Source organism: Panthera leo, chromosome B4 (genome assembly GCF_018350215.1).
Source record: "Panthera leo isolate Ple1 chromosome B4, P.leo_Ple1_pat1.1, whole genome shotgun sequence".
Lineage (NCBI taxonomy): Eukaryota > Metazoa > Chordata > Mammalia > Carnivora > Felidae > Panthera > Panthera leo.
Window position 1 is genome coordinate 36205022 of NC_056685.1, and position 27830 is coordinate 36232851.

At 36.3% G+C, this 27830-nt stretch overlaps 1 protein-coding gene across 9 annotated transcripts in view; it reads right to left on the reverse strand.

Annotated features, from left to right (window-relative positions):
- The window catches only part of ERC1 (ELKS/RAB6-interacting/CAST family member 1), a 509468-nt gene that overhangs the window by 349354 nt on the left and 132284 nt on the right, over positions 1 to 27830 (reverse strand). For all 9 annotated transcript variants that reach the window (XM_042945440.1, XM_042945438.1, XM_042945439.1 and 6 more), the window contains one exon: positions 15899 to 16066. In XM_042945440.1, the coding sequence (XP_042801374.1) occupies positions 15899 to 16066 (168 nt within the window). The remainder of the gene's footprint in view (positions 1 to 15898; positions 16067 to 27830) is intronic.

Below are 27830 nucleotides of genomic sequence, written 5' to 3' on the forward strand. Positions count from 1 at the left end.
TGTTCGTAGAATCATTATTCGTAATAGGCAAAAGGTGCAAACAACCCAAATGTTCACAAACTGAAGAATGGATAAACAAAATGTGATATATTCATTCCAATTCAGCCATTAAAAAGGAATGAAGACTGATGCCTGAATAAAGTACAACAATATGAATGAACCTAAAACCCATTACCTTTAAAAAGCCAGACACAAAAAGCTGCATGCTGTATTATTACATTTATATGAAATATTCAGAACAGCCAAGTCCATAGAGAAAAAGGGTAGGTTAGACATTGCCAGAGGATAGGGGTTATGACTGCTAACAGGAATGGGTTTCTTTTTGAAAATGTTCTGGAATTGAATAGTGGTGATGGTTACACAACCTTGTAAGTATACACAAACAACTGAATTCTACAGTTTAAAATGGTAAATTCTATGTTATGTGAATTATAGCTCTATTTTTAAAAACCCATTTAATTAACCCATAGTGCTGGCTTAAAAGTCAGAATTCCACAACACCCATCAATGAAGCATGAAGCTTCTCTAAGCCTGAGATGTATTCTGTTTTACTCCCAAATAACACAAAACAATTTAGCCAAGTTTCTCTATTCTTAACAGACTTTAAAATCCTTTTGCATTCAATGTATCATCTACACACATATTCAGTCCAATTATCTTCTAGATGGCACTATCTTCCACATTAGAGCACTAATACGCAAACTTTTCATCTAGACAGTTGTACTTCTCACCTGAGGTGAATCTTTAAAATAAATGTGTAGCATTAATTTACCTTCTGCTATGAGTCCACCCTTTGTACCTTTTTTTAACACCTTATTCCTTTGTACTCTTTTTTCGTATTTTTATACCCTGTGATAATTCCTGAACTTGGTAAAAAAATTTCAACTGCTTAGAATTTTTTCTGATTTGAAGGGACTTGTTAGGAACAATGGATGATAGTAGAAACTCTATGAATAACAGATTAAAACACTGAGTAGAACACAGAAACAGAAAAGTTCCTCTTCCATTATGATTAATAAAGCTGCAACATCAAAAGACAACAAAAAAGAGAGGAGTTTTATCACCATCTCTCTCTCTCTCTCTCTCTCTCTCTCTCTCTCTCTCACACACACACACACACACACACACACACACACACACACACTCTGTCTCTCTCTCTCTCTCTCTGTCTGTCTCTGTCTCTCTCTCTCACTCTCATATTCTCAATCTCTTATTCAACATTTTTATTGAATTGGAGCAGATATTTTCCAAAGATGGCCACAGCAATACCTCCCACCTTACCTGCTCTTCTGCAATGTGGCTTTGCCATGCCTCCATTAAGAACTGAAGTCTATTTCTTGACCCCCTGAATCAAGATCAATCCTGTGGCTACTATGACAAACAGAATACAGCAAAAGGAATCCTCTGACACTTCCAAACCAATTCATAGCATATAACCCTTAACTCATCAGGCAGCTTCTGCTTCTAACACCTGTGACTGTGGAAATCAGGTGGCACATAAGAAGTGTGACTACTCCTATCATGCTGTGGTATACCCAGGGCATATGCAGAAGCCCTGAGGCAAAAGACATCATGTAACCATGCAGCCAGAGGCCAAGAAGTACCTATGCAGAATGTATGCAAGTGAAAAAGCCAGCTTGGCAGTGGATCATCCAACTGCAGACACCCCTAGCTGTCACCAAACAAATCAGGGACAAACTACTTGAGAGCCCTTCCTAAATTCATGATTCACAAATAAGTAAACAATCTGAAATGGTTCTTTAAGTCACTAAGCCTTAGAAATAGTTCATTTATATAGCAATAGGTTTTTCTCCATCTATTGTAAAGCAATGCTATTGCTATTGCTGTTTTAATTGCTTATATCTGAAATTTATTGTTTCTAGATTATCAGAATTATCAGAATGTAGGGTGATGGGTGCTGTGTTTGTTTTATTGTTTTTATTTTTTCAGATAAAAATGTTCTGGAAGGAGAAGGGATGGTAAGCAGGAATATATCATAACTAAAACAATTTATAACACGGTAAACTTTCCATAGGGAATAACGCATCAATCATTACAAAATGTCACTTGTATAAGATCAACATCACTTAAAAATAGTTATCTGTTGACACACTGGAAGTTAAATTAGACTTTCCAAGTTTAGCTGTTGACCTCCTTAAGGTTTACTTGAAAAAGAGGTGGCAGGGTGGGGAAAGGGAAGGTTATATGAAGACTGACTTTGTCTTCTCTTAATTTTAGCTTCATTAACAGCTGGGTTGTGACTTAAAAATAACATTTAGAAAACACTGCAATTAATCCTTATTAAAAATAAGAATTTTTTAAGGATATTAACTTTCTCGGGGCGCCTGGGTGGCTCAGTCGGTTGGGTGTCCAACTCCAGCTCAGGTCATGATCTCATCGTCTGTGAGTTCAAGCCCCGCGTCGGGCTCTGTGATGACAGCTCAGAGCCTGGAGCCTTCTTCAGATTCTGTATCTCCTTCTCTTTCTGCCCCTCCCCCCACTCACACTCTGTCTCTCTCTCTCTCTCTCTCAAAAATAAAATAAAAACATACATAAATAAAATATTAACTTTCTCGGAGTAAAATTACTAAATGTTGTTTTTAGTATAAACCATATTCTCCTTTCCATTTTAAGGAAAAAGTGAAGACATGAACACTACCTTAGTCAATACTATGAAGAAAACAAATAAAATATATTTAAAAACTTATTCTTTCTGACTTGCTACCCAAAACTTTCTCTGTTACCCAGTAACAGAGAAAATTTTAAGAACCAATCTATGACCAAACAAACCACCTGCAACCTTCTAATTCTATATATTAATTAACCTTCTGCTACTCTTAAATCTAAACTCTAAACACCAAAACCAACAAAACTGGAGAAACAAGTAAGGCAAAACACAGAAGTTACAGAAGCACAGACGGGAATGATGGTAACATCTGCATCAGCAAATTAAACTCCAAGCAACATTATCATTTATAATCAATCAAGCAAGAAGCTGTACAATTTTAACACAGATTTCTGAATGCAGCTCAGATTCAAATGCTCAATTACATTTTCCAGGTCAGTAATTTATTATAAAGGTAAGAAATTTACTGTAACACAAAACTACTTTAAACCATAGGGGAGAACCCTGAGAAGGAGGAGCCCAATGCTAATCCCATTGTACAGCATGCCTAGCCATCTGCTATTGTCCCATTTTATTCTCTGAGCACAGGGCTATTCCAGTGCACACAAATACATAAACTACCTAGAGAGTTAGAAGATTGTGGGTGGGCAGTGGTGGCTGAGACAGAGTCAAAAATAGTGCAGAGTATGTGACTCACAATCCAGCCACTATCACAGCTGCTACTATTCTCAGAAAACAATGATGTTTTAAATGAATATCTAATATGCCAAAAGTAATGCCAAAGTAATATGCTTCCTGGCATTCCTTCTTAAATATTAAAATATTTAAATATTACTTAAACATACCATTATAAATATTTGTGAAAAAAAATGATTACAAAATGCAGATGTCAGAAATAAGAAAAAAGATGAAAGCAATTAACTTATCCCTCTTCCTTATGGACTAAGTCTCTGTATAAAGAAGCAAAGTAGGTTAAGTGTGCAGAATTAAGACTTTGCTCCAGGAATAGCTGACGTTCTACCTGAAAGGTTGTATCTCACTACCTACTGCAGATAAATTTCTAGTTTTTAACAGTAAATATTCAAGGCCAGAGAAAAGAAAAGTGGAACTCTATTAGTTTCCTAAATAAACTAAAAGGAAAATAAAGATGAGTATATTCACTGAAAACTTTCTCCTTATGTAAGAACTGGAAATAATTGTCCCAGTGACCAGGTAATAGGAGAGTTCATAATAAGAAAGAAAAGTCATTTGTAGACAGTGCTCTACCAGAACCTTGTAAGAATTCCTATTACAAAATGTTTGAAGAGCAAAGGCAGAATTCCAAGGCATGACAATGTGGAAAAGAACACTATTTCATGTTTTCATTCACACTGCTCTCTTAGCTTGGGATGTCTCACTCCTTTCCCATCTGCTTAGCAAACATTCATTCAATTTCACACAAGCTCAAATCTAAAATTCCTTGCTTTGTGCCCCACTATATACTATCTGTATCACCACTTCTTTGACTCCCAGAAATCTAAGACTTTAGATTTCTAAAGTCTTTCTAAAGTCTTTCTGGAGAGCAGAAACCACATCTTATTTGTCTTTGTACTTAGCACAGTGCCTACTATATAGTAGAAGGTACTATGCTGAATGGATGAATGAAGACAGTTTAGGAATACTGGGAAGCCACAAACACAATTTGACTATGCAACTGTAAGTGGATGTGGTAGTGAAGAAATGGAGAAACAGCAAACAATATTCCATTGTGTGTGTGTGTGTGTGTGTGTGTGTATATATATATATATACATATATATATACATATATATGTATATGTATATATGTATATATATATATACATTGCTTAGAAATCTAGAAAAATGTATGGGTAGTGGTCCTGAAAAAGCCAAAAACAGTTGAGTGTATCACTGGCTAATAACCCAGGCATCACTATAAGAAAGAATTATACAGAGTGATCTCTCCAATTAACTTAGATTTTTTTTTAAGCTTATTTATTTTACAAGAGAGAGAGAGAGAGAGCACAAGCAGGGGAGGGGCAGAGAGTGAGGGAGAGAGAGAATGCCAAGCAGGCTCTGCACTGTCAACACGTAGCCTGATGTGGGGCTCAAACTCAAGAACCATGAGATCATGACCTGAGCTGAAATCAAGAGTCAGATGCTTAACCGACTGAGGCACCCAGGTGCCCCAACTGACTCAGATTTTTTAAGACAGATATGTAAGAGTCTGAATGAGGAAGAGAAAGAAGAATCTTTAAAATGGCTAGACCTACAAATTTACAAGAATAAAAATTTTTAGATGACAAAAAGAGCTTTGAGAATTGTTTTGAGAAATAAATCTGACAGATGTACAATATACCACAAAAGTCTTTTCTGGCCCTATTCAATATATTATCACTTATATGAAAGTATAAAGAATATGCTCACAGATGGGTAGAAGGCATAAAATTGAAGGAGACAAACTAAATAAATCAAGATTCAAAAAGATCCTCAAAGATTAATTGGCTGAATTTAGCAAAGTAAAATTAAGTAAGAATAAACAATATTAACACCTTCTATCCACAATGTGTAACACTTTATAGGTTCCAAGGTACTTTCATACACATTACATCATCTAACAAAAACCTCCTGAAGTAACTATTATACCCTGTCTATAAATGAAAAAACTGAAGGTTAGTGAGTTTCAGAGAGTTGCCAATATCACGTATCAGCTAGGACCAAGAACAGAATATTCATAATGTTCTAATTATCTCTCTTGCAATTAGATCCAAAATTCCAACTGGTCAAGTAAAGTATGGAAGAAAAATAAGTTCAGACAAATAACTCCCATCAGAAAAATTAAGGGCAAATGAGAACATTGAGAGGAACAGAAATATTTCACCTAGGAAAATAAGATGTGAGGGCTGTCCAAGAGCAAGCTCCCAATATCTAAAAAGTCATCCTACAGAAGGAGAATTATACTTATTCAATATGGCCCCAAGTTAATCTCAATCAGCAAACACTGTAAGTAGCCAAATTCTGGTTCAAGAATAAAGGCTCAAACTGTCCGAGTCATTAATTCATCATAATTGGATACATTTGACCATAAGATGAATGAATTCACTTGCCAGAGAATTCATACAAAAAATTTTAATCAGACAGCTGAACTTCATCAAATAAGCCTCTACATCTGTACCAAACATTGTTTCAAAATGTACAAACAAACTTCTAGAGAAAGATGGCTCTAATTTTAGAATTATAAAATTAGGAACAAATTTAAAGTGAAATGTATGAAAAGTTTTTTCTTTTTTTTTTTTTTAAGATACTTTACTCTCTGGGGCGCCTGGGTGGCTCAGTCGGTTAAGCGTCCGACTTCGGCTCAGGTCACGATCTCGCGGTCCGTGAGTTCAAGCCCCACGTCGGGCTCTGGGCTGATGTCTCAGAGCCTGGAGCCTGCTTCTGATTCTGTGTCTCCCTCTCTCTCTGCCCCTCCCCCGTTCATGCTCTGTCTCTCTCTGTCCCAAAAATAAATAAACGTTAAAAAAAAAAAAAATTTAAAGATACTTTACTCTCTTTTTTTTTTTTGTTTCATGTTTATTCCTTTACCTTGAGAGAGAGACTGCAAGCTAGGGAGGGGCAGAGAGAGGGGGAGAGAGAGATCCAAGCAGGCTCCACGCTGTCAGCACAGAGCCTGATGAGGGGCTCAATCTCACAAACCCATGAGATCATGACCTGAACCAAAACCAAGAGTCAGTTTTTCTTTTCCAAAGAAAATACAGATATATACAAAGAGAGATGGGGTTTTTCTTCTTAAGCCTTTTTTAAGTTAATATTCAAACAAAGGGAAACTAATAAACACCAATGTACCAACCATGCAAGTTTAACAACACTTAATCTGCTTAGTTATTTTCATTTATGTCAAATAATATTTATTATATACATATATGTTATGAAGTATGTGAATAATAAGTTAAATACATACAAACTCATTCCCTATATTAAGATATTTACATATCCCTCCTTATGCCATTTCCCTTGCCTTCCCTATATCTAGAAGAAATGACTCTGCTGAATTTTTATCCTAAACATTCCTTTGCCCTAAAATAAGAGGCTCCATTGTGTGACTACACCAAATTTACTTATTCATTCTTCTCTTAATGAACATTTGTAGACTGTTTCCCAGTTTTGTTTTGTTATAGCCAAATAAGGCTACTATGAGCATTCCTACACGTATACTGGAGTTCATCTAAGGTATCTGTATCGGGGAGGGTATGCTTATGTTTAACTTCATAACTCCTTCCCAAAATATTTGTACCAATTTAAAAATCCAACAGTGCTCTTCAAGAAAACCAGGTGCCATATTTATTGACACTTGATACTGTCACAGACTTCTTAATTTTCACCAACATAGCATAAAAGTACAGGTATAAAATTGTATGTTAATCTGGTCTTATTTTACATTCTCTTGGTTACAGTCAGGGTAAATACTTCTCATATTACCTATGTTTTACTAATATATACATAGGTTATAAAAGTACAAAAGTATGCATCCTGATCCAATATATGAGGGCATTCATAAGTACCAAAATTAAGTGTTCAACTCTGGGACAGAATGGAGGACAATACTATCAAGTAAAGATATGCCAAGGAACATAAACTGTATTTGAATTTTCACTTCTTTTTTTTAAGTTTTTAATTTATTGTAGGGGAGGTGGTAACTAGCAGAAAGAGAGAGAATGTCAAGTAGGCTCTGTGCTGTTAGCACTGAGCCCAACACAGGGCTCGATCTCACCAACCATGAGATTGTGACATGAGCTGAAATCAAGAGTAGAGTCAGATGCTTAACCAACTGAGTCACCCAGGCACCCCTGAAGTTTTACTTAAGCTGAGTAACTACCATTACTCATTATTCTCTATATTCTTTGCATCTCTGTAACAATTAGTTATAAAATGTAAGGAAGATAATATAAATAACATAATCAATAAGCAAGAACATAGAAAACATCATACCTATGACCTTTCTTGAAAACCTATTCAATGGAATTCTAGGGCAATCAAGAATTAAATAAAAATTTAAACCTTGGAGTACAAAGCAGGAAAATGGCAGGGAAGACCCTAGGCTCACCTCCTCCCATGAACACAACTAGATAACTATCAAATCATCCTAAATTCCCCCAAAATCAACCTGAGGATTGACAGAACAAATTCCACAACTAAAGGCAGAGAAGAAGCCACATCCACTGTGCAGCTCCTGGACAGAAGGCAAGCAAACGACCTGGGGGCAAACAGCATGGAAACAGCGATGTGAAGAACACCTGAGGTACACAGTGCAGAAATTATTCACTCTTCTTGGAGCGCTACCCTCAGAGGCAGCATTCATGGAGACACCTCTCTGGGAACAAGGGAGCTTACGAAGCCATTTCCCTCCCCTACCCCCTCATCTTAAACACAGAACCACCTGCAAGAGGCAGCACAGTGCCCAAAGGCTGACTAACTTGCTTACACTAAGCCCCATGCCCCTGGGCTCTAGTGGAACTGCCCTTCTCAGTCACCCTTGCCCCAACCCGAGCATAGCAGGCCCCTCCCCCAGAAGACCAGCACAAAGCCCTGCCCATACCACATCTCTGGACCAGAGAGTTTGGCAAGGCCTCAGTTACAGTGGAAATGATGACAACTCTCATTTCACAAGCCAACCAGACCACACCTAGCTAAAACTCACCACATCCAGGCCAGAGACAAAACACACTGCCCACAGGAGGCAAGGAGAGCCTCTGCAGATAACTGACCTGAAGGACAGAACAACCAGAACACAACAGCAGACTGCACAGAGCACACACCAGAGGCAGTCCCTGAGATGCCAGACCCTGGACACTACCTTAACTCTTCTTCATAAATCCATTACTTTCAGGAGCAGGAGACATTAACTGGCTTTTCTAACACGGAGAAGAAGACAGAGACTTAGACGAAATGCAAACACAGAGGAATTTATCCCAATGAAAGAACAAGATAAAACCACAGCCAGAGATCCAAGCAAAATAGATATAAGGAACATGACTGATGAAGAATTTAAAGCAACAATCCTGAGGCACCTGGGTGGTTCAGTCAGTTGAGCATCTGACTCTTGATTTGATTTCAGGCTCCATGCTGAGCATAAAGCTTGCTTAGATTCTCTCTCTTTCCCTCTGCCCCTCTCCCCCATTCACACACTCTCTCTCTTTCTAAAATAAAAAAAAAAATACACATATCCTTAAAAAAACAAAACAACATCATAAGGATACTCATTTGAGTTTGAGGTTTGAGAAAAGAAGACATCAGTGACACCTTTACCACAGAGATAAAAGAGCTAAAAAGAATCCATAAGAGAGAAGAGTGCAATAAATGAGACTAGAAACACACCTGATGCATTGAACAGCAGGCAGGAAGAAGCAGAGGAATGAATTAGAAGAGAAAGTAATGGAAAGCAATGAAGATGAACAAAAGAGAGAAAAAAGAATTATGCAAGACAACAACAGACTTAAGGAACACAGTGACTCCGTCAAATGTAGTAACATTTGTATTATAGGAGTCCCAGAAGAAGAGAGAGAAAAGGGGGCAGAAAAATTACTTGAAGAAGTAATAGCTGAAAACTTCCCTTATCTGGGGAAGGAAATAAATATCCAAATCCAGGAGGCACAGAGAAATCAACAAAAGCAGGCCAACACCAAGACATACTGTAATTAAATTTATAAAATACAGTGATAAAGAAAAAACTTTAAAAGCAGCAAAATGAAAGAACTCATTAACTTACAACAGAAAACCCATAAGGCTAGCTGGAGATTTTTCAACAGAAACTTGGCAAGCCAGAAGGTAGTACCATGATATACTCAAAGTGTGAATGGGAAAAATCTGCAGCTGAGAACAATATATCCAGCAAGACTATCATTCAGAATAGCATGACAAATAAAGAGTTTCCCAGCCAAACAAAAATCAGAAGAGTTCATGAGCACTATAAGCCAGCCCTGCAGGAAATATTAAAGGGGACTCTTTGAGTAGTAAAAAGAAACCAAAAGTGACAGTATGAAGGCAGGAAAAACAAAAGCAGTAAAAATGAATATTTCTGTACAAAACAGTCAAGGAACTCACATACAAAGGATATAAAATATAATAACATATACCTATAAATGGGGAGGAGAGGAGAAAAGAATCGGTTCAAACTTGAATGACCATCACCTGAATATAGACTGATATTTGCAGAACACGTTGGTAACATATATATATATATATATACAGACCTAATGGTAACCATACATCAAAAACCACTAATAAACATGCAAAGAATAAAGAGAAAGAAATCCAAATATATCACTAAAGAAAATCAGAAAAACATGAAAAAAAGAAAAAAATGAAAGGATCAGAAAAAATCTCCAGAAACACCCACAAAACAAGTAATAAATTGGCAATAAATACATATCTATCAATAATTTGTTTGAATGTAAATGGACTACATGCTCCAATCAAAAGACATGGGTATCAGAATAGATTAAAAATACAATATCCTTTTATGTGCTGCCTACAAGAGACTCACCTCAGACCTAAAGACACCTCCAGATTGAAAGTGAGGGGAGAAACATTTATCATGCAAATGATGTCAAGTAGCAGGAATAGCAACACTTATATCGGAGAAACTAGACTTCAAAACAAAGACTGTATGTAACAAAAGACGGAATGGCACTATACAGTAATGAAGGAGACAATCCAACAAGATATAACAATTATAAATATATATGCATCCAACATTATTATAATGGCTTATAACACACTGGACCAGATGGATGTAACAGATATGTTCAGAACATTCTATCCTAAAACAGAATACACATTCTTTTCAAGTGCACATGCAACATTCTTCAGAACAGATCACATACTAGGTTACAAAAGGGGCCTCAACAAACACAAAAATTGAAGTCATACAAGAACCTTTTCTAACCACAACAGTATGAAACTAGAAGTCAACCACAAGAAAAAAGTCTGGGAAGACCAGAAATACATGGAGGTTAAACAATATGCTACTAAACAATGAATGGGTCAACTGAGAAATTAAAGAAGAAATAAAAAGTACCTGGAAACAAATGAAAATAAAGACACAATGGCCCAAAACCTTTGGGATGCAGCAAAAGTAGTTTTAAGAGGGCAGTTTACTGCAATACAGGTTTATTTTAAGAAGAAAAATCTCAGATAAACAGCCTAACCTTACACCAAAAGGAGCTAGAAAAAAGAATAACAAATGAGGCCTAGGGTCAGCAGAAGGAAGGAAATAATAAAAATTAGAGCAGAAATAAAATGATACGGAAACTAAAGAAAAAAAATAGAACAGATCAAGGAAACCAGGAGCTAATTCTTTGAAAAAATTAATAAAATTGATAAACCTTTGGCCAAACTTGTCAAAAAGAAAAGAGAAAGGACCCAAATAAAATCGCAAAAAAGAGAGGAGAAATAACAACTAACATCACAGAAATACAAACAATTATAAGTGAATATTATGAAAAAATATATGCTAATAATTGGACAACCTAGAAGAAATGGATAAATCCCTAGACTACAAATTACAAGAGCTGAAACAGGAAGCAATAGGAAACTTGAATAGACCGATTACCAGCAAAGAAACTAATAATCAAAAATCTCCCAACAAACAAAAGTCCAGGACCAGATGGCTTCACAGGTGAACTCCAGCAAAAATTTAAAGAAGAGTTACTATGCATTCTTCTCAAACTATTCCAAAAATAAAAACTCCCAAATTCATTCAATGAGGCCAGCATTACCCTGATACCAAAACCAGATAAAGACATCACAATGAAAAGGAAATATAGGCCAAGATCCCTGATGAACGTGGATGCAAAAATTCATGATAAAAACCCTCAACAAAGTAGGTTTAGAGGGAGCATACCTCAACATCATAAAGGCTATATATGAAAAACCCACAGCTAATAACATCCTCAGTGGGGAAAACTGACAGCTTTTCCTTTATGGTCAGGAACAAGAAAGGGATGTCCATTTCTACCACTTATATTCAACTTAGTACTGGAAGTCCTAGCCATAGCAATCAGACAACAAAAAGAAATAAAAGGCATCCAAATAGGCAAGGAAGAAGTCAAACTTTCACTATTTGCAGATGTCATGATATTATGTATAGAAAACTTAAAAGACTCCATGAAAAAGACTGCTAGAACTGACAAATGAATTCATAAAGTCTCAGGATACAAAATCAATCTACAGAAATCTGCTACATTTCTATATACCAACAATGAATCATCAGAAAGAGAAATTAAAGAATCAATCCCATTTACAACTGCACCAAAAACAATTAAGATACCTAGAAATAAACATAACCAAAGAGACAAAAGATCTATACTCTGAAAAACATAAAACATGGATGAAAAATTGAAAACACAAAGAAATGGAAAGACATTCCATGCTCACCATTCAGAAGAACAAATATTGCTTTTTTTTAATTTTTTTTTTTTTTTAAGAGAGAGAATTTGAGCAGAGGAGGGGCAGAAAGAAAGGGAGACATAGAATCCAAAGCAGCTCCAGGCTCTGAGCTGTCAGCACAGAGCCCAACATGGGGCTCGAACTTCAGGGAACTCTGAAGTCAGAAGCTTAACCAGCTGAGCCATCCAGATGCCCCAGAACAAATATTGTTAAAATGTCTATGTTACCCAAAGCAATCTAAACATTTAATGCAATCCCTATCTAAATACCAACAGCACTGTTCACAGAGCTAGAAAAACAATCTTAAAATTTATATGAAACCACAAAAGACCCTGAATACCCAAAGCAGCCTTGAAAAAGAAAAGCAAAGCTGGAGGCATCACAATTCCAGACTTCAAGTTATATTACAAAGCTGCCGTAATAAAAACAGTATGGTACTGGCACAAAAACAGACATACAGATCAATGGAACAGAATAGAAACCCCAGAAATGAACCCACAATTACATGGTCAATTAATCTTCCACAAAGCAGGATAGAGTACCCAAAGGGAAAAAAGAATGTCTCTTCAACAAATGGTGTTGGGAAAATTGAACAGCAACATGAAAAAGAATGAAATTGGACCACTTATACCATGCACAAAAAGAAATTCAAAATGGACTAAAGACCTGAATTTGAGACCTGAAACCATAAAAATCCTAGAAGACAACACAGGCAGTAACTTCTTTGACATTAGCCATAGCAACTTCTTTCTAGATACGTTTCCTGAGGCAAAGGGAACAAAAGCAAAACTAAACTATTGGGACTACATCAAAATAAAAAACTTCTGCACAGCAAAGGAAACAATCAACAAAACTAAAAGGCAACCTATGGAATGGGAGAGATATTTGCAAATGAAATATCTGATAAAGGGTTAGTATCCGAAATATACAAAGAACTTATAAAAGCTCAACACCAAAAAAATGAATAACCCAATTATAAAATGGGCAGAAGACATAAACAGACATTTTCCCAAAGAAGCCATAGAGATGTCCAACAGACATATGAAAAGATGTTCAACATCACTTATCATCAGGGAAATGCAAATCAAAACCACAATGAGATATCACCTCATATCAAAATGTCAAAATGGCTAAAACCAACAACAGAAGACACAATAGGTGTTAGTGAGGAGGTGGTGAAAGGAGAACCCGGTTGCACTCTTGGTGAGAATACACTGATGCAACCAGTCTGGAAAATAGTATGGAGGTTCCTCAAAAAGTTAAAAATAGAACTACCCTAAGATCCAGCAATCATACTACTTGGTATTTACCCAAAGAATACAAAAGCACTAATTCAAAGGGATATATGCACCCCTATGTTTATAGCAACCTTATTACAAAAGCCAAGACATGGAAGCAGCCCAAATGTCCATCAACTGATGAATGGATTAAGAAGATGTGGCATATATATACAATGGCATATTACTGAGCCACAGAAAAGAATGAAACTTGCCATTTGCAATGATATGGATGGAGCTAGAGAGTATGCTAAGTAAAATAAATCAGTCAGAAAAAGACAAATATGGTATGATTTCACTCATCTGTGGAATTTAAGAAACAAAATAAATGAGCAATGTAAAAAAAGAGAGGGGGGTGGGGAGAGAGAGGGCAAACCAAGAAACAGACTCTTAACTATAGAGAACTGACAGTTACGAGAGGGGAGGTCAGTGGAGGGATGGGTAAAATAGGTGATGGGGATTAAAGAGGGCACTTGTAACAAGCACCAGATAATGTATGGAAGTGTTAAATCACTACACTGTATACTTAAAACAAATATTACACTGTATGTTAACTAGCTAGAATTTAAATAAAAAATTTAAAAAACGATTTAAAAAAAGAAAAAAAATTTTACCTTGGCAATAGTTAGCTGTGACACTGTAAAACTAGTAACAAACATTAAATTCACTTAAACACAGAAGTAAAAGCTAAACAATATGAATTATAATTATAGTAAAAATGTCTTTCCCCCTTGAAAAGCAACACATTGTAAATCCATAAAGTATTATGGATTCAATAAGACAACAAAGCTTACCAACAAAAATCAAGATGGGAGAGATCATAAGTAAACTATTTTTCATAAAAAGTAGTCAACAGATGCAGATTTTTAAATTTGTTAAATCAAAAATACTAATTTTAAAATATATATACACCCCTATGTTTGCTGTAGCATTATTGATAATAGCCTAATTATGGAAGCAGCCCAAGTGTCCCAACAATAGATGAATAGATGACTGGTGTATATATACATACAATGGAATATTATTCAGCCATTTAAAAAAACGAAATCTTGCCATTTGCAATAACGTGGATGGAGCTAGAGAACATAATGCTAAGTGAAAAAAAAGTCGGAGAAAGACAAATACCATATGATTTCACTCATACGTGGAATTTAAGAAACAGAACGAATAAAAAAAAACAGACTCTTAACTGTAGAAAACAAATCGATAGTTAACTGAGGGGAAGTGTGTAGGGGATGGATGAAATAGGTAAAGAGGATTAAGAGTATACTTATCACAATGAGCACTGACACAGGTATAGAATCGCTGAATCACTATATTGTATACACTGTATGTTACCTATACTGGAATTAAAATTTAAAAAGAAAAACTAAAAAATAACAAAAATTATTTTAAAAGTAAGCATGTCAGGAGAAAGAGTGATGAGGAGATTATATGCATAATAATTTAAACAATTTATCTTGTTGACAAGATATAGTCAACAGATATTTAAAGTGATCAAATATTTATGTTTACATACAGAAAGCAAATGAAAACCAAACTAATATACTATTGGTAAAATACAGGACATGGTCTTCTGTACTACAAAGAAAAGGTGAGGGACGCCTGGGTGGTTCAGCTGGTTAAGGGTCCAACTCTTGATATCCTCTCAGGTCATGGTATCATGGTCGTGAGATCAAGCCCTGCATTGGGCTCCAAGCTGAGCATGCAGCCTGTTTGGGATTCTCTCTCTCCTTCTCTCTCTGCCCCTCCCATGCTCATGGGCACTGAATGAATGAATGAATGAATGAATGAATAAATAAGAACTGAATGTGAGGTTTAGTAAAGAGAGTTTTATTCCTTGGCTATTAGAGGTTAAAAATAAAAAAAAATTTTTTTACATTTATTTATGAGAGACGGAGAGAGACAGAGCATGAGTAGGGGAGGGGCAGAGAGAAAGGGAGACACAGAATCCGAAGCAGGCTCCAGGCTCTGAGCTGTCAGCACAGAGCCCAACGTAGGGCTCAAACCCATGAACCTTGGGATTATGACCTGAGTCAAAGTCAGACGCTTAACTGACTGAGCCACCCAGGTGCCCCAGGTAGAGGTTAAAAATAAACTGGAACAAGATCGAATATTTCTAATCTGTCATCTCAGTGGAGATGAGCAATAAATACTACTGTCTACTATAACTGTTATCTCAAGAGTATCCCTTACTTAAGCTTAAAAAAAGGGAGGGGAATAATTATTGATACTTTTCTTATTTACTCCAGAGTTAGCCTCTTACAATCATGAGGAACCTACAAGTAACCTACAAAGCGACCTATGAGGCACTTTTCAGAAACAGCAGCATCAAAATACTATGGACACTAAGCGCATTTACTTTAAAAATTGAATATACAGAGCAGTTTTAACAATCTACCTACTGCAACAACACTTTCATTTACTAACCATAAAAATATAAACAGTGGAATAAGAAAGAAACTTTGACAGAATTTAGGTATAACTTAGTGGTAGGAATGGGGATGTATGGTAAGTGTAGGAAACTAAACTCAGAACACCTGCACCTTACCTTCTTCTGAAGAACATTAACCTTTCGCTCCTTCACATCCAGCATGTCCTTGAGGTCATGTATCTCTCCAGCTTGTGTCCCCTTCTCCTCGGCCATATCCTGAATTTGTTTTGTCTTCTTATTCAGCATGGTTTCCTTCTCTTCCAAACGCAATCGGAGAGCATCCACCTAAGAATGTGACATTTTTACAAATGATTAAATGAAAAGAAAGGAATGTAATTCCTTCCAAATAGATGTGTACAATTGCCCAAATGATACTTATATAGTAAGCGTTCATTAGAATCAATAAAATACCACTCTAAATATAATCATTGCTATTTAGAAACTAAACCATAAACCTTATGAGCACTTTTGTAACAAAAATAAAATTTACATTAGTTAAATATACGATATAGCAGGATAAATATATCTGAATCAAGGGACAAAATGGAGACTTGTTATAAAGAGACTGAGTGGGGCGCCTGGGTGGCTCAGTCGGTTGAGCGTCCGGCTTCGGCTCAGGTCATGATCTCACAGTCTGTGAGTTCAAGCCCCGCGTCGGGCTCTGGGCTGACAGCTCAGAGCCTGGAGCCTGCTTCTGATTCTGTGTCTCCCTCTCTCTCTGCCCCTCCCCTGCTCATGCTCTGCCTCTCTCTGTCTCAAAAATAAATAAAAACATTAAAAAAAATTAAAAAAAAAAAAAATTAAAAAAAAAAAAAATAAAGAGACTGAGTTTTGCCACTTCTATAAAAGTAGTATAATCTACAACTATGCTTCTCAAACTTTAGGTGCATTACAACCATCTGGAGTGTTTAAACAGATTGCCAGGCCCAGCCACCAGAGCTTCTGATTCAATGGGTTTAGGGCTCATGAATTAGTTGTGGGTTTTTGTTTTTTTTTTTAATGAATTAGTTTTTCCAACAAGTTCCCAAATGATTCCACACTGCTTTAGAAATCTAAAATTAGAAAGAAAACCCTAAGTATCAATCACCAAGCATGACACTTACTGTATCACATAATACAAACTAATGGTAGAATGTGATGCTTTTTAGACAGACAATCCCATAATGCACTGAGACATCTGTACAAAGGAAAAAGCAAAGGTCTATTTTCAGACCCCAAGCCTAGTCAGCTGAAGCCTAGCATCCAGTTACCTTTATCCCCCCAAGTTTAACACCTCTCATTAAATATAATTTTCAAATAACTAGAAACCTAATAATAGTGCATATTTTTAAATCCACTCAAAGCAAATTTTATCAAGCATACTCACACATTAAATTTATTTTGGGTTTGTTTCTTTGTTTTGCTTTTCCACTAGATTTAAAGTTCAGCAAATAGTAACACATCTATTATAGCAAACGAGGGAGGTACATTTCTTTCATCTTAAGACAGTGTGTTGTTCAACAGAAATATGTTAAGTCCTATGCAAATCACAATGAAACTTAAGCTTTCTAGCAGCTACATTAAAAAATAAGAGATAAAATTAATTTTAATACTGTATCTTGTTTAATCTATCTACAATACTGTCATTTCAAACATGTAATCCATATTAAAAACTATTAATGAGCCATTTTACTTTATATTCTTTGTTTCATACCAAGTCTTAAAAGTCCAATGCATATTGTAATTTTTACATTTACATCATATCTCAATTTGGACTACCATATTTCAAGCCTCAATGGCCACATGTGGGCTGGTGGCTTCCACAGTGAAAGTGCAAATCTAAGACATCAAGTATATTTCTATAAAACATCTTTAACCTAGAACTTGTCCTGTATTATTTCTCCTGGCTAATTAACCAGCCCACAAAGAAAAAACAGGTAGCATGAGTAATGACTCACATTTAAAGTACACCAAAACTCTCAAGGACAATCTAATATTATATCTAAACTATAAGGTATTTGAGACCCAATACTGTGTATGGTAACACTTACTGCTAAGTATTATGGAAAATATCCTATGAGACTAGTCTCATTTGAGACTGCTATAGTTAAGTCATTACATACTTACAAATTATGTTGGTCTGTGCTGGAAAGGAAAAACATGTAAATAAACCAAATTTTACTCTGCTAAACTACACTTCTACCAACCACTTCAACGTCACTAGTCCCACCAAGCCAGAAATTGGGGAAGTAATCTTTTTAGGCTCCATTTATAATTCTTTACCACAAATTCTACCATGTCCCCTCAATAAATACCTGTCACTTCTAATTTTCCTGTATTCTATTTTAATAGGAAATATGGTAACCTTATTATATTCTGGAAAGGTCCACCTAAGAACTTTCAAACTCTTAAATTCTTATTTCTGAAACACAACTGTTTTCTTTCTTCTAGCCTACTAAGTCGTCTCTTTGTGCACAGCATAACCTCTGATCTAAAATCTCTTCTCTATCATTCATCCCTATTCTGGTTTTACTTCTTTTTCTCCCAGCCTGAACAATCATTCAACACAGCTTCATAGCACCTCCTTTTTATTTTAGTCATATTCATTTTACACATCTTTTCTTCTCTATTAAATGGTTTTCTTCATTCTACTCTCAGACTTCTGAACCTTTCTGCATACAGTCATGTATGTGCTTGCCAACCATACCTACGGTAAATTAAAAATCCTCACAATTCTATCCTCAAGCATCATATCTTCTTCACTTGCATTATCCCTGTGGAAAACTTCACTCTCCCCTGGCGACCTGGAAAACTGGGACTGAGAAAAAGTAGCTATAAATAAACAATAGCAGGAATTAAGATTAACTCGTCTGTCTCCAGATCCTCCAATCTTAACCACTAATTCTGTAATACACTACCCCACTAACAACTAGACAAAAAAGAGTATATATGATTTCATATATGTAAAATTCTAGAGAATGTATATTAATTACAGTAATAGAATAGAACAGTAATAGATCAAGGTTGCCTGGGAAGAGGAAGAGGAGGGAGTAGTAAAGAATATCAGGGAAAAGTAAAAGAAAGGAATTACAAAGAGATACATGAAAATCTGTAGGACATATTCATTATCTTGACTGTGGTACTGGTTTCACAGGTGTGTGTGTGTGTGTGTGTCAAAACTTACCAGACTGTACATTTTAAATATATGCAGTTTATGTCAATAAATTTTTTTTTAATTTTTTAATGTTTATTTATTTTTGTGAGAGAGAAAGAGACAAAGCGTGAGCTGGAAAGGGGTAGAAAGAGAGGGAGACACAGAATCCAAAGCAGGCTCCAGGCTCCAGGCTCCAGTGGTCAGAGCCCGATGCAGGGCCTGAACCCACGAACTGTGAGATCATGACCTGAGCCGAAGTCAGAGGCTTAACCAACTGAATCACCCAGGTGCCCCAATAAATTTTATTTCTTAAAAAGCAAAAGCAGAAAGTATGGTATTTATTAAGAAAGAAACCAAAAAAAAAAAAAAAAGAAAGAAAGAAAGAAACCAACAGACCTTTGCAAGAGAAACGGGAGCCAAGCTCACAGACCCACACATACAGGAACCCATACATATAAAAAACAGAGGTGATACTGCAAGCAGCGAGAAAAGGACAGAGTATTCAATAAACTGTCTTTAAACAATTGGCTACCCATACTGATGAAGGGGGTCAGATCTCTAACTCATACACAAAAATAAATTCTAGGTAAATTAAAGATTTTATATTTGAGAAGCAAATCTTTAAAACTTTTAGAAGGAAAATATAGAAAAATACTTTTAAATTTAAATTTAAAACTTCTGCACATCATGATACTATTTTAGAGTGTTTTATTATTTAATCTGTATTTTATGTGCCTGAAATATTTCATTCTTAACAATAATACTAAAGAAAATACAGGAATATTGATAGTTGCTTTAAAAATGTAGATATTTTATAAGCTGGCAAAATAGGATCCAATACTGAATTTCAATTTTCAAAATTTATGACCATTTACAATCACTCCAAAAAAATTTAAATGCCTAGGTATAAGCCTAACAAAACTTATAAAGGATCTATATGCTGAAAATTACAAATAAGAAATCAAAGAAGATCTAAATGTGTTCTTCTCTTGAATACTTTATGAAATGTAAACGACATGTGTTAAGATAGCCAGCCTATTTAAAATTTTTCTCAGAGATATGGAAAACGAAAAGATTAAAGTGATTTAAAAAAAAATGTGTTTACTGACAAACAGTAGAACTACAATAAATAAAACCCAGTGAATCCAAGAAATATAACAACTAAAAATACACAGTTTTGGTGCCTGAATTCAGCACTAAAGACCTCAGAGCAAGAATTAAAATTCAATGCAAAAAAGATGAATTACATGATTTCCCCAACAGTCCTTTCTAAAGTGCAAGATGACAAAAGTCTTTACATTTCCTTGGTTTTCCATCACCAACCTATTAAAATCAGAAACACTCTACCATGCAAAGAAACAAAAAAGTCCACAAGACAATGTCAGAACTGAATATTGATTCAATTTGAAGAAATGGACCACCACCACAGAGCAAAGACCTTTGTGGAATATGAAATTCACAACCAGGCTGCTTAAGATGCCAAAAGAGCCCATTGACCCTTATCCACTTGGCATTCAGGCATAGCTCAAGCTGGCCTGTGTGGCTACTAATCCTATTTGACAGTATCAGATTTGGTTCCTATTAGCTGAATCCATTACAGGGCATCAGTCACGGTGATTCAAGAGGGTGCTTATTGAAATCACTGACCCTTCTGCACAGTTAAAGAGGTCAAAGTCTTAAAAAAGTACACATGTCAGAAAATTTAAAAATAAATCATATACTAAATCATTTGCACCTAATTTCTACATTCTCATTTGTATTTTGTATACTGCATATTCTACTTCTCTCTTTTTTAATGCTTATCTATTTATTTTGAGAGAGGGAGAGAGACAGCAAGCAGGAGAGGGGCAGAGAGAGATGGAAACAGAGAATTCCAAGCAGGCTCTGCGCTGTCACTGTCGAGTCCAATGCAGGGCTCAAACTCATGAACCATGAGATCATGACCTGAGCGAAAGAAGTGGGACATTTAACCGACTGAGCCACCCATGTGCCCCTGAATATTCTACTTCAAACACATATACTACATATCCCAATAAACACAAGCAAAGACAAAGCAACCTCCTAAAAGACATTTCACTCAATATCCCTGAAATATATTATTGAATTCTTATTATAAAGGCAAAAAGTCCAGACATTTAAATTTGTAGATAAGTCTTAACTGCCTAATTTCTTTGTCTCTCAGTTCTTCTCAGCATTAATTTCAGAAAAATGAAATGTTTTCCTTCTGTGGGTAAGAAATCAGAATACAGCAGAAATACATCCCTCAGCATTTCTAAATGTTTCTCATTCTGTTGGTACCAAAGTCTCATAGGACAATAACTATAAGACCTCATATTTCTGCTTCTTTACCAAAAGTACCTAGATATCCTAGCTGCATTTGTACATTAGATCCCTCACTCAGCTAAGTGACCTTGGAAATGTGCCAGTGCTAACCAGTCATAGATACCTGCATGCCATTTTGAGGGAATGTCAGGTATGAGACCCACAGGAATTGGTGACTAAAAAAAAGTAAAAAATGAAAACTCTTGTATTAAACATACAAACCTTCAGTGTAAGAGTAGCTGGAAATGCAGGCTTTGGTATAAAATAGATCTCATATAACAAATATTAGGTACAGAAATACTCAAGTCCATAGTAATTAGAATTACTAAATGATCTTGTCTTTACGAAGTATTCAATTCAAATCACTTACTGTAATACACTTTTTCTTGGTCTACTTTTTTTGTGCAATGAAGAATTTAAATGTGTTTGTCTGGAGATCTAAGATAAAAATAACCACAAAAACCACTCTGCTACTACTAGAGTAGTTGCTCTGAATTCTACATTGATCTTTTTGGTTTGGAGTGAGCTAAGTTCACAGTACAATTTTGTGTGAGGTCCATATTTTGCAAACCACAAAAAAACACATTCAGGAAAGCCCCTCAGAGACGAGCTGGACACATAATCATCACCCTAATACCATTCCTGGTAGGAGGAATAAGACCTTGTTTATTCACATCAACTGCACTGGAGGAACAGCATCCACCTAGCTTGCCAAGCGTCAAGGTCTGTGGCAAACAGGTTATGCCAACTTCAAAAACACAGAAGGTTTTTCTCTATAAGATTTTCTCTACCATTGGACATGAACAGAAAAATGGCTACCCGGCTCTTCTGGACTCACTTCTGATCAAAAGCTATCAACTCTCAAGCTATCTTATTTACATCATGAATCTAAATACACAATAGCAGTAGTAACTGCATGGATACAATAGCTTGTTTACTAGAACTCCTATCTTGGCTTTGCCATGATTCACTCCTTTCTGATTCTCTGACCACAACTTTTCAGTTTTCTTCACAGGCTCCTCTGTCATTTTCCCCTCCTCACATCTCACTTTATATAACTTCCTCTGGAGAAACCAATTCAATCCTAGGCTACAGCCACCACATCCATTGTGACAGCTTCCAAATCTTTATTCCTAACCTCAAACAGTTCTAAAACCCTGAGATTTTAACAAAATATTCTACTTAACCCAGATTTCCACTGAATATTTAGTTTAGACTGAGATTTTGGAGTGCCTGAGTGGCTCAGTTGGTTGAATGTCCGACTCTTGACTATGGTTCAGGTCATGATCCCAGGGACAGGGGATCAAGCCCAAGTCAGGCTCTGTGCTAAACGTGGAACCTGCTTGGGATTCTCTCTCTCTGCCCCTCTCCCCCTGCTCACACTCTCTCTAAAATGAATACAGTAGAATAGAATAGAATAGAATAGAATAGAATAGAATAGAATAGAATAGAAATTTTTTTTTTAGAACCTTTTCCTTTAAAGAACCTTTAAAGATCCCCTAATGAGGTCAAACATTAATGTAGATTAAATCTGATGGTGTTTATTATATTACTTTCTGCATTTCTTTCTGTATTTGGCAGTATTTCATAAACTTTTTAAAAATTACTAATCTAAACTCTGTGTATTTTAAAGCTGATGAGGGGCACCTGGGTGGCTTGGTCAGTTAAGCATCCAACTTTAGCTCAAGTCATGATCTCGCAGTGCGTGAGTTCAAGCCCTGCGTCAGGCTCTATGCTGACAGCTCAGAGCCTGGAGCCTGCTTTGGATTCTGTCTCCTCCCTCTCTTTGCCCCTCCCCCACTCATACTCTGTCTCACTCTGTCTCTCAAAAATAAATAAATGTTAAAAAAAAATTTTTTTCAAGCTGATGAATCAATGCCCAAACTAAGTGATTTGCCCAAGATCACTAAGTATAATTTCCTATCACCACATTTCTCATTAATCTCATCTAGAACGGAGGCTGAATGAAGGACGCTGGACCATAAGACTGACAACACCCACAAGTAAACGTTTTTTTAAAAGGCTATTTTGGCAAACAGCATTGAGCTGTTTAAAGCCTTATACCTGACAAAAAGTTGAAGAGCTCAGAGAAACATCAAAAAGGCCAAGGATGTAGATGTGCCTTTCCACAGTACATAATTTGTACTTTACTCACGAAGACACACACACAGAAAAGTTGCAAATTTAGTCTAAGAAACCAATGTCAATATTGTCTCCACCTGAAAATTTATAGTAAAGACAACACAATAACAACTACACAAAGTATACAGTAATAAGCTATATTCAGCTATGTAGCCTCAGTAGAAATGTTAATGTTGGTCTCTGCAAATCTGATAATGCAGGGCAGTTGGCCAACCTAGTTCTTCTACCCTGACCTCTCTAAGCCTGTAATACTCTAAGTCTGTAACACTTCCTCATTCTGGTACCAGACTAAAATTAAGTAAGCCTTATAATCGTGCCGGAAACCCTCAGAATCACAGAAAGAGACCATTTCCTCATTGGAAGGACCTGGTAAGCTTACCTGATTGAATCTCTCCTCTAAATCCTGGGTCTCTATATCCCTTTTAAGCAGGCTTTTCTAGTATCTGAACACCTCCAGTAAAACTCAGGTACACAGTTCCTCTCCAGAGTCTGCCCATACTCTGCTTTTACCAGGCATAAAAGCTATCTCTTATCCAGAAGTTTTAAAAGAAAAGAAAGAAAAAAAAAAAAAAAGGCTTTTTCTTTAGTTTTATCCACTGGCCCAAGTTCAACCCCTTAGGCCAGATGCTCTTCTACGTAATAGCCATTCAGATACATGCAGACTATCATGTACTCCCAAGAGCATTTCTTTTCCAAGCTACCCTTCAACTATTCCTTAATATGCCATGATTTCAGACTCTTTGCATCTAAACATGCTTAAGTGTGCCAACATCCTTTAAATCACTGTATCCAGAACTCAATATTTTACGTCTGATTACTTTACCCTTATATCTAGGCACTTTCAAAACAAATGAAGATTGCATATGTTTTTTTGTTTTTGAAGGGGTTTTCTGGCAGCCACTATACAGATGCTTTTGTCAGTTTTTATGGGTTTGGTAGATTGATTGATTGATTGGGCTAGCTTTTTGTTGGAGAGAGGGAGAGATGGAAAATTAACAATTTTTACAGTCATCCTTTTAAATTTTTATCCTGCTTGGTTTAGCCCATTACTCTCTTTAAAGATCTTTTGGAATGCTGAATTTCTTATCTAATATGCACATTACCCATCCTTCCTCCATATTTTTTTCCATCTGATTCATTAATAAAAATACTTAACAAGGAAGAGTTAACATTCGAGGGATACATAATAAATACTACCAGAAATTTTTATGTAAGTTAACATACATCATTAAACATCACCTTTTGGGAAAAGTAAATTTATAGTTATGAAAAAACCTAATTACCATCTTATCCAGCTTCCATTTCTCCATCTTATTTACACTGCCTTGCCAGCGCCTTGAAGAGGTATAGGTCTACTACATTTCTCATATACTCCTGATCTTCCAGACTGGAAATCCTAGATATAGGATAATAAACTATAAGATATATCTTATATATCTTACCAGATACAAGAATAATATAAAATTAGCCTGAGATGACCTAATTTTTTTTTTATTTTTTAAATGTTTTTATTTATTTTTGAGAGAGAGAATGCAAGTGGGGCAGGGGCAGGGAGACGGGGGCAGAGGACCCAAAGAGGGCTCTGCACTGACAGCAGCAAGCCAAATGTGGGGCTTGAACTTGTGAACCCCAAGTTCAGGACCTGAGCCAAAGTCAGATGTTCAACTGAATAAGTCACACAGGTATCCCTGAGGTGACCTAGTTTTAATGTTGACTTTCAGTAATGACCATTTCCACCTCAAGATCCTTCAATATTCCATTCTAAAATAGCACTTAGGGGGCAGGACACCTGGGTGGCTCAGTCAGTTAAGCGTCCGAATTTGGCTCAGGTCATGATCTCACAGTCTGTGAGTTTGAGCCCCAAGTCAGGCTCTGTGCTCACAGCTTGGAGCCTGGAGTTTGCTTCGGATTCTGTGTTTCCCTCCATCTCTGCCCTTCCCCCACTCATGCTCTGTTTCTCTCTCTCTCTCAAAAATAAACATTAAAAAATTAAAAAAATAAAATAAAATAGCACTTAGGAAAAAGCTTAGGTGCACAGAGGTGGCAATCCTCTTTGTTCTCTTGTTTGAAAATCATAGTGCCATTTGCTCAAAGCCAATCTTAAAAACTGCTATTATCTTCATGATTCCTAAATGATAATCAATAACTGATTAGTAATTTAATTTGCACCTGGGATTTAAACTGTCCTAGCCAAAAACAAAACAAAACAAAACATTTTACAGCACTTTACAGACTAAGGACGCTTAAAATGTAGACTCTGATTCAAAGGTCTAAAGTATGACTCAAGATTTTGTTTCCAATAAGTTCTTAGGCGAGTAGACACTGCTGATCTCAGAATCACACTTTGAATAGATCTCTTGAATACTTTCTTATAATTTCTCTTCTCACACATCTTGGGTATTCATTTTCATTTTTCCACTATTATACAACCTACTCTTTTCAGTCCTATGATATTCTTCTGGATGGAGAAGACAAAAGCAATCTAGATGCGGAATTTCACCTGCTCTATCATTTAGCAACCTCATACCAACAAGGAGAAGCAAGTGATAAACTCTACCTTTTATGATCTTTCTCCAAAAGTCTTCACTTTTACTGGATAACCTTAACTAATTTTGAAGTTCTGGTATTAATGACACTATTGTTGTTAGGTTTGTGCCAAATTCTTATATTGATATTTGATTGTTTTTTTTCCTACTTGTCACATTAATATCCCTTTTCTACTATTGTCTCTTGAATCTCACCCATTCTTTGTAAAGACAATTTTTTCTTTTTAGCAGTTCTTTCTATGTGATCCATAGGGAGTAAACTCTCAGTCTGTGGTAGTCTGGAAAAAAGTCTTTCTTTAATCTACTTCGAGTGATAAATGATAGTTTCACCGGGTTCAGAATTATGAACTGAGAGGGCACCTGGGTGGCTCAGTCGGTTAAAGATCTCATCTCAGGTCATGATCTCATGGTTCTTGAGTTGAAGCCCCGCATCAGGCTCTGTGCTGCCAGCTTGGAGCCTCAAGCCTGATTCAGATTCTGCATCTCCCTCTCTCTCTGTCCCTCCCTCTCTCTCTCAAAAATAAACATTTTTTTAAAATTAAAAAAAAAGAAAGAAACAGTTGTCTAAGGTTTTCACTGAACTTTGAAGGTTTTACTCTACCATATTCTCTCTTGCTCCTATTGTTGCTGTTGTAAAGCCTACTGTGGGCCTGTTAATCCTTCATAGGTAAACTATCTTTCCTCTCTCGTGGCTTTTGTTCCTTAATGTTTATTTATTTATTTTGAGAGAGAGTGAGAGTGAGTGGGGAAAGGGCAGAGAGAGAGGGAAAGAAGAATCCCAAGCAGGCTCCACATTGAAAGTGTGGAGCCCAACATGGGGCTTGAACCCACAAACCATGAGATCATGACCTGAGCCAAAATCAAGAGTCAGACATTTAACAGACTGAGCCACCCAGGTACCCCAAATTTCTGGTGGCTTTTAAAATCAGTTTATCTATGGTTTCACTGTGATTTATGGTAGGTGAGGATATCTTCCTGCTCAAGAATTATTTGCTCCTTAACAGAAGGTCCATTCCTATCATCTGGTCAGAAATATTCTCAGCAATTATCTCTTTTAAAATTGCCTCCCATTTCCTCTATCCTCCCCTTTTGAAACTCTCTTATATATGTTAGATTTCTATTTCGACAGACTTCTCTTTAATTTCTATCTTCTTATGTGTCCTATTGCTCTCCGGATAACGTCTCCTCAGATGTATTTTCCAATTCACTGTCTCTGCAGCTCTACTTTGCAGTTTACTACTACATTGTTCTTCCACTTTAGTTATTACGTATTTCTTTTAATAGTTTTAATTAATTTATTTATTTAAGAAAGAGAGAGTGCACAGGAGGGGGAGAGAGAGAGAGAGGAGAGAGAGGGAATCCCAAGCAGGCTCCACACCATCAGCATGGAGCCTGATGCAGGGCTCGAACTCACGAACCATGAGATCATGGCCTGAGCCGAGATCAAGAGTCAGATGCTTAACTGACTGGGTCACTCAGGCACCCCTAGTTATTATATATTTCATATCTAAAACTCTGTTTTGTTCTTTAACAACCTGCCTGGTATTATGTATAGTGTTTTGCCCTTTGTTCATGTTTTAAATCCTTCCTTCATGTATGTAACAATGGTAGTATTTATTGAGTGCTATATGTGCATGCACTAACTCTCATAACATTCTAGAAGGTAATGCTATGCTCACAAATGAGGAAACTGAAGCACAGAAAGTATCAACTTACATTAACAAGTAACTGGCAAAGCCAAGATTAAAAGACACTAAACAACTACAGCTAGTGTTGCCCTTTATTACACTGCTCAGCTTTTACTCACAATGGTCCTGAAACAACAGCCCAATAAGTTGTATTTTTTTCTTCCATTCTAAAGAGTGCTCCTATGCTTACTTCTCCATCCTTTAGTTTAATCATTTCA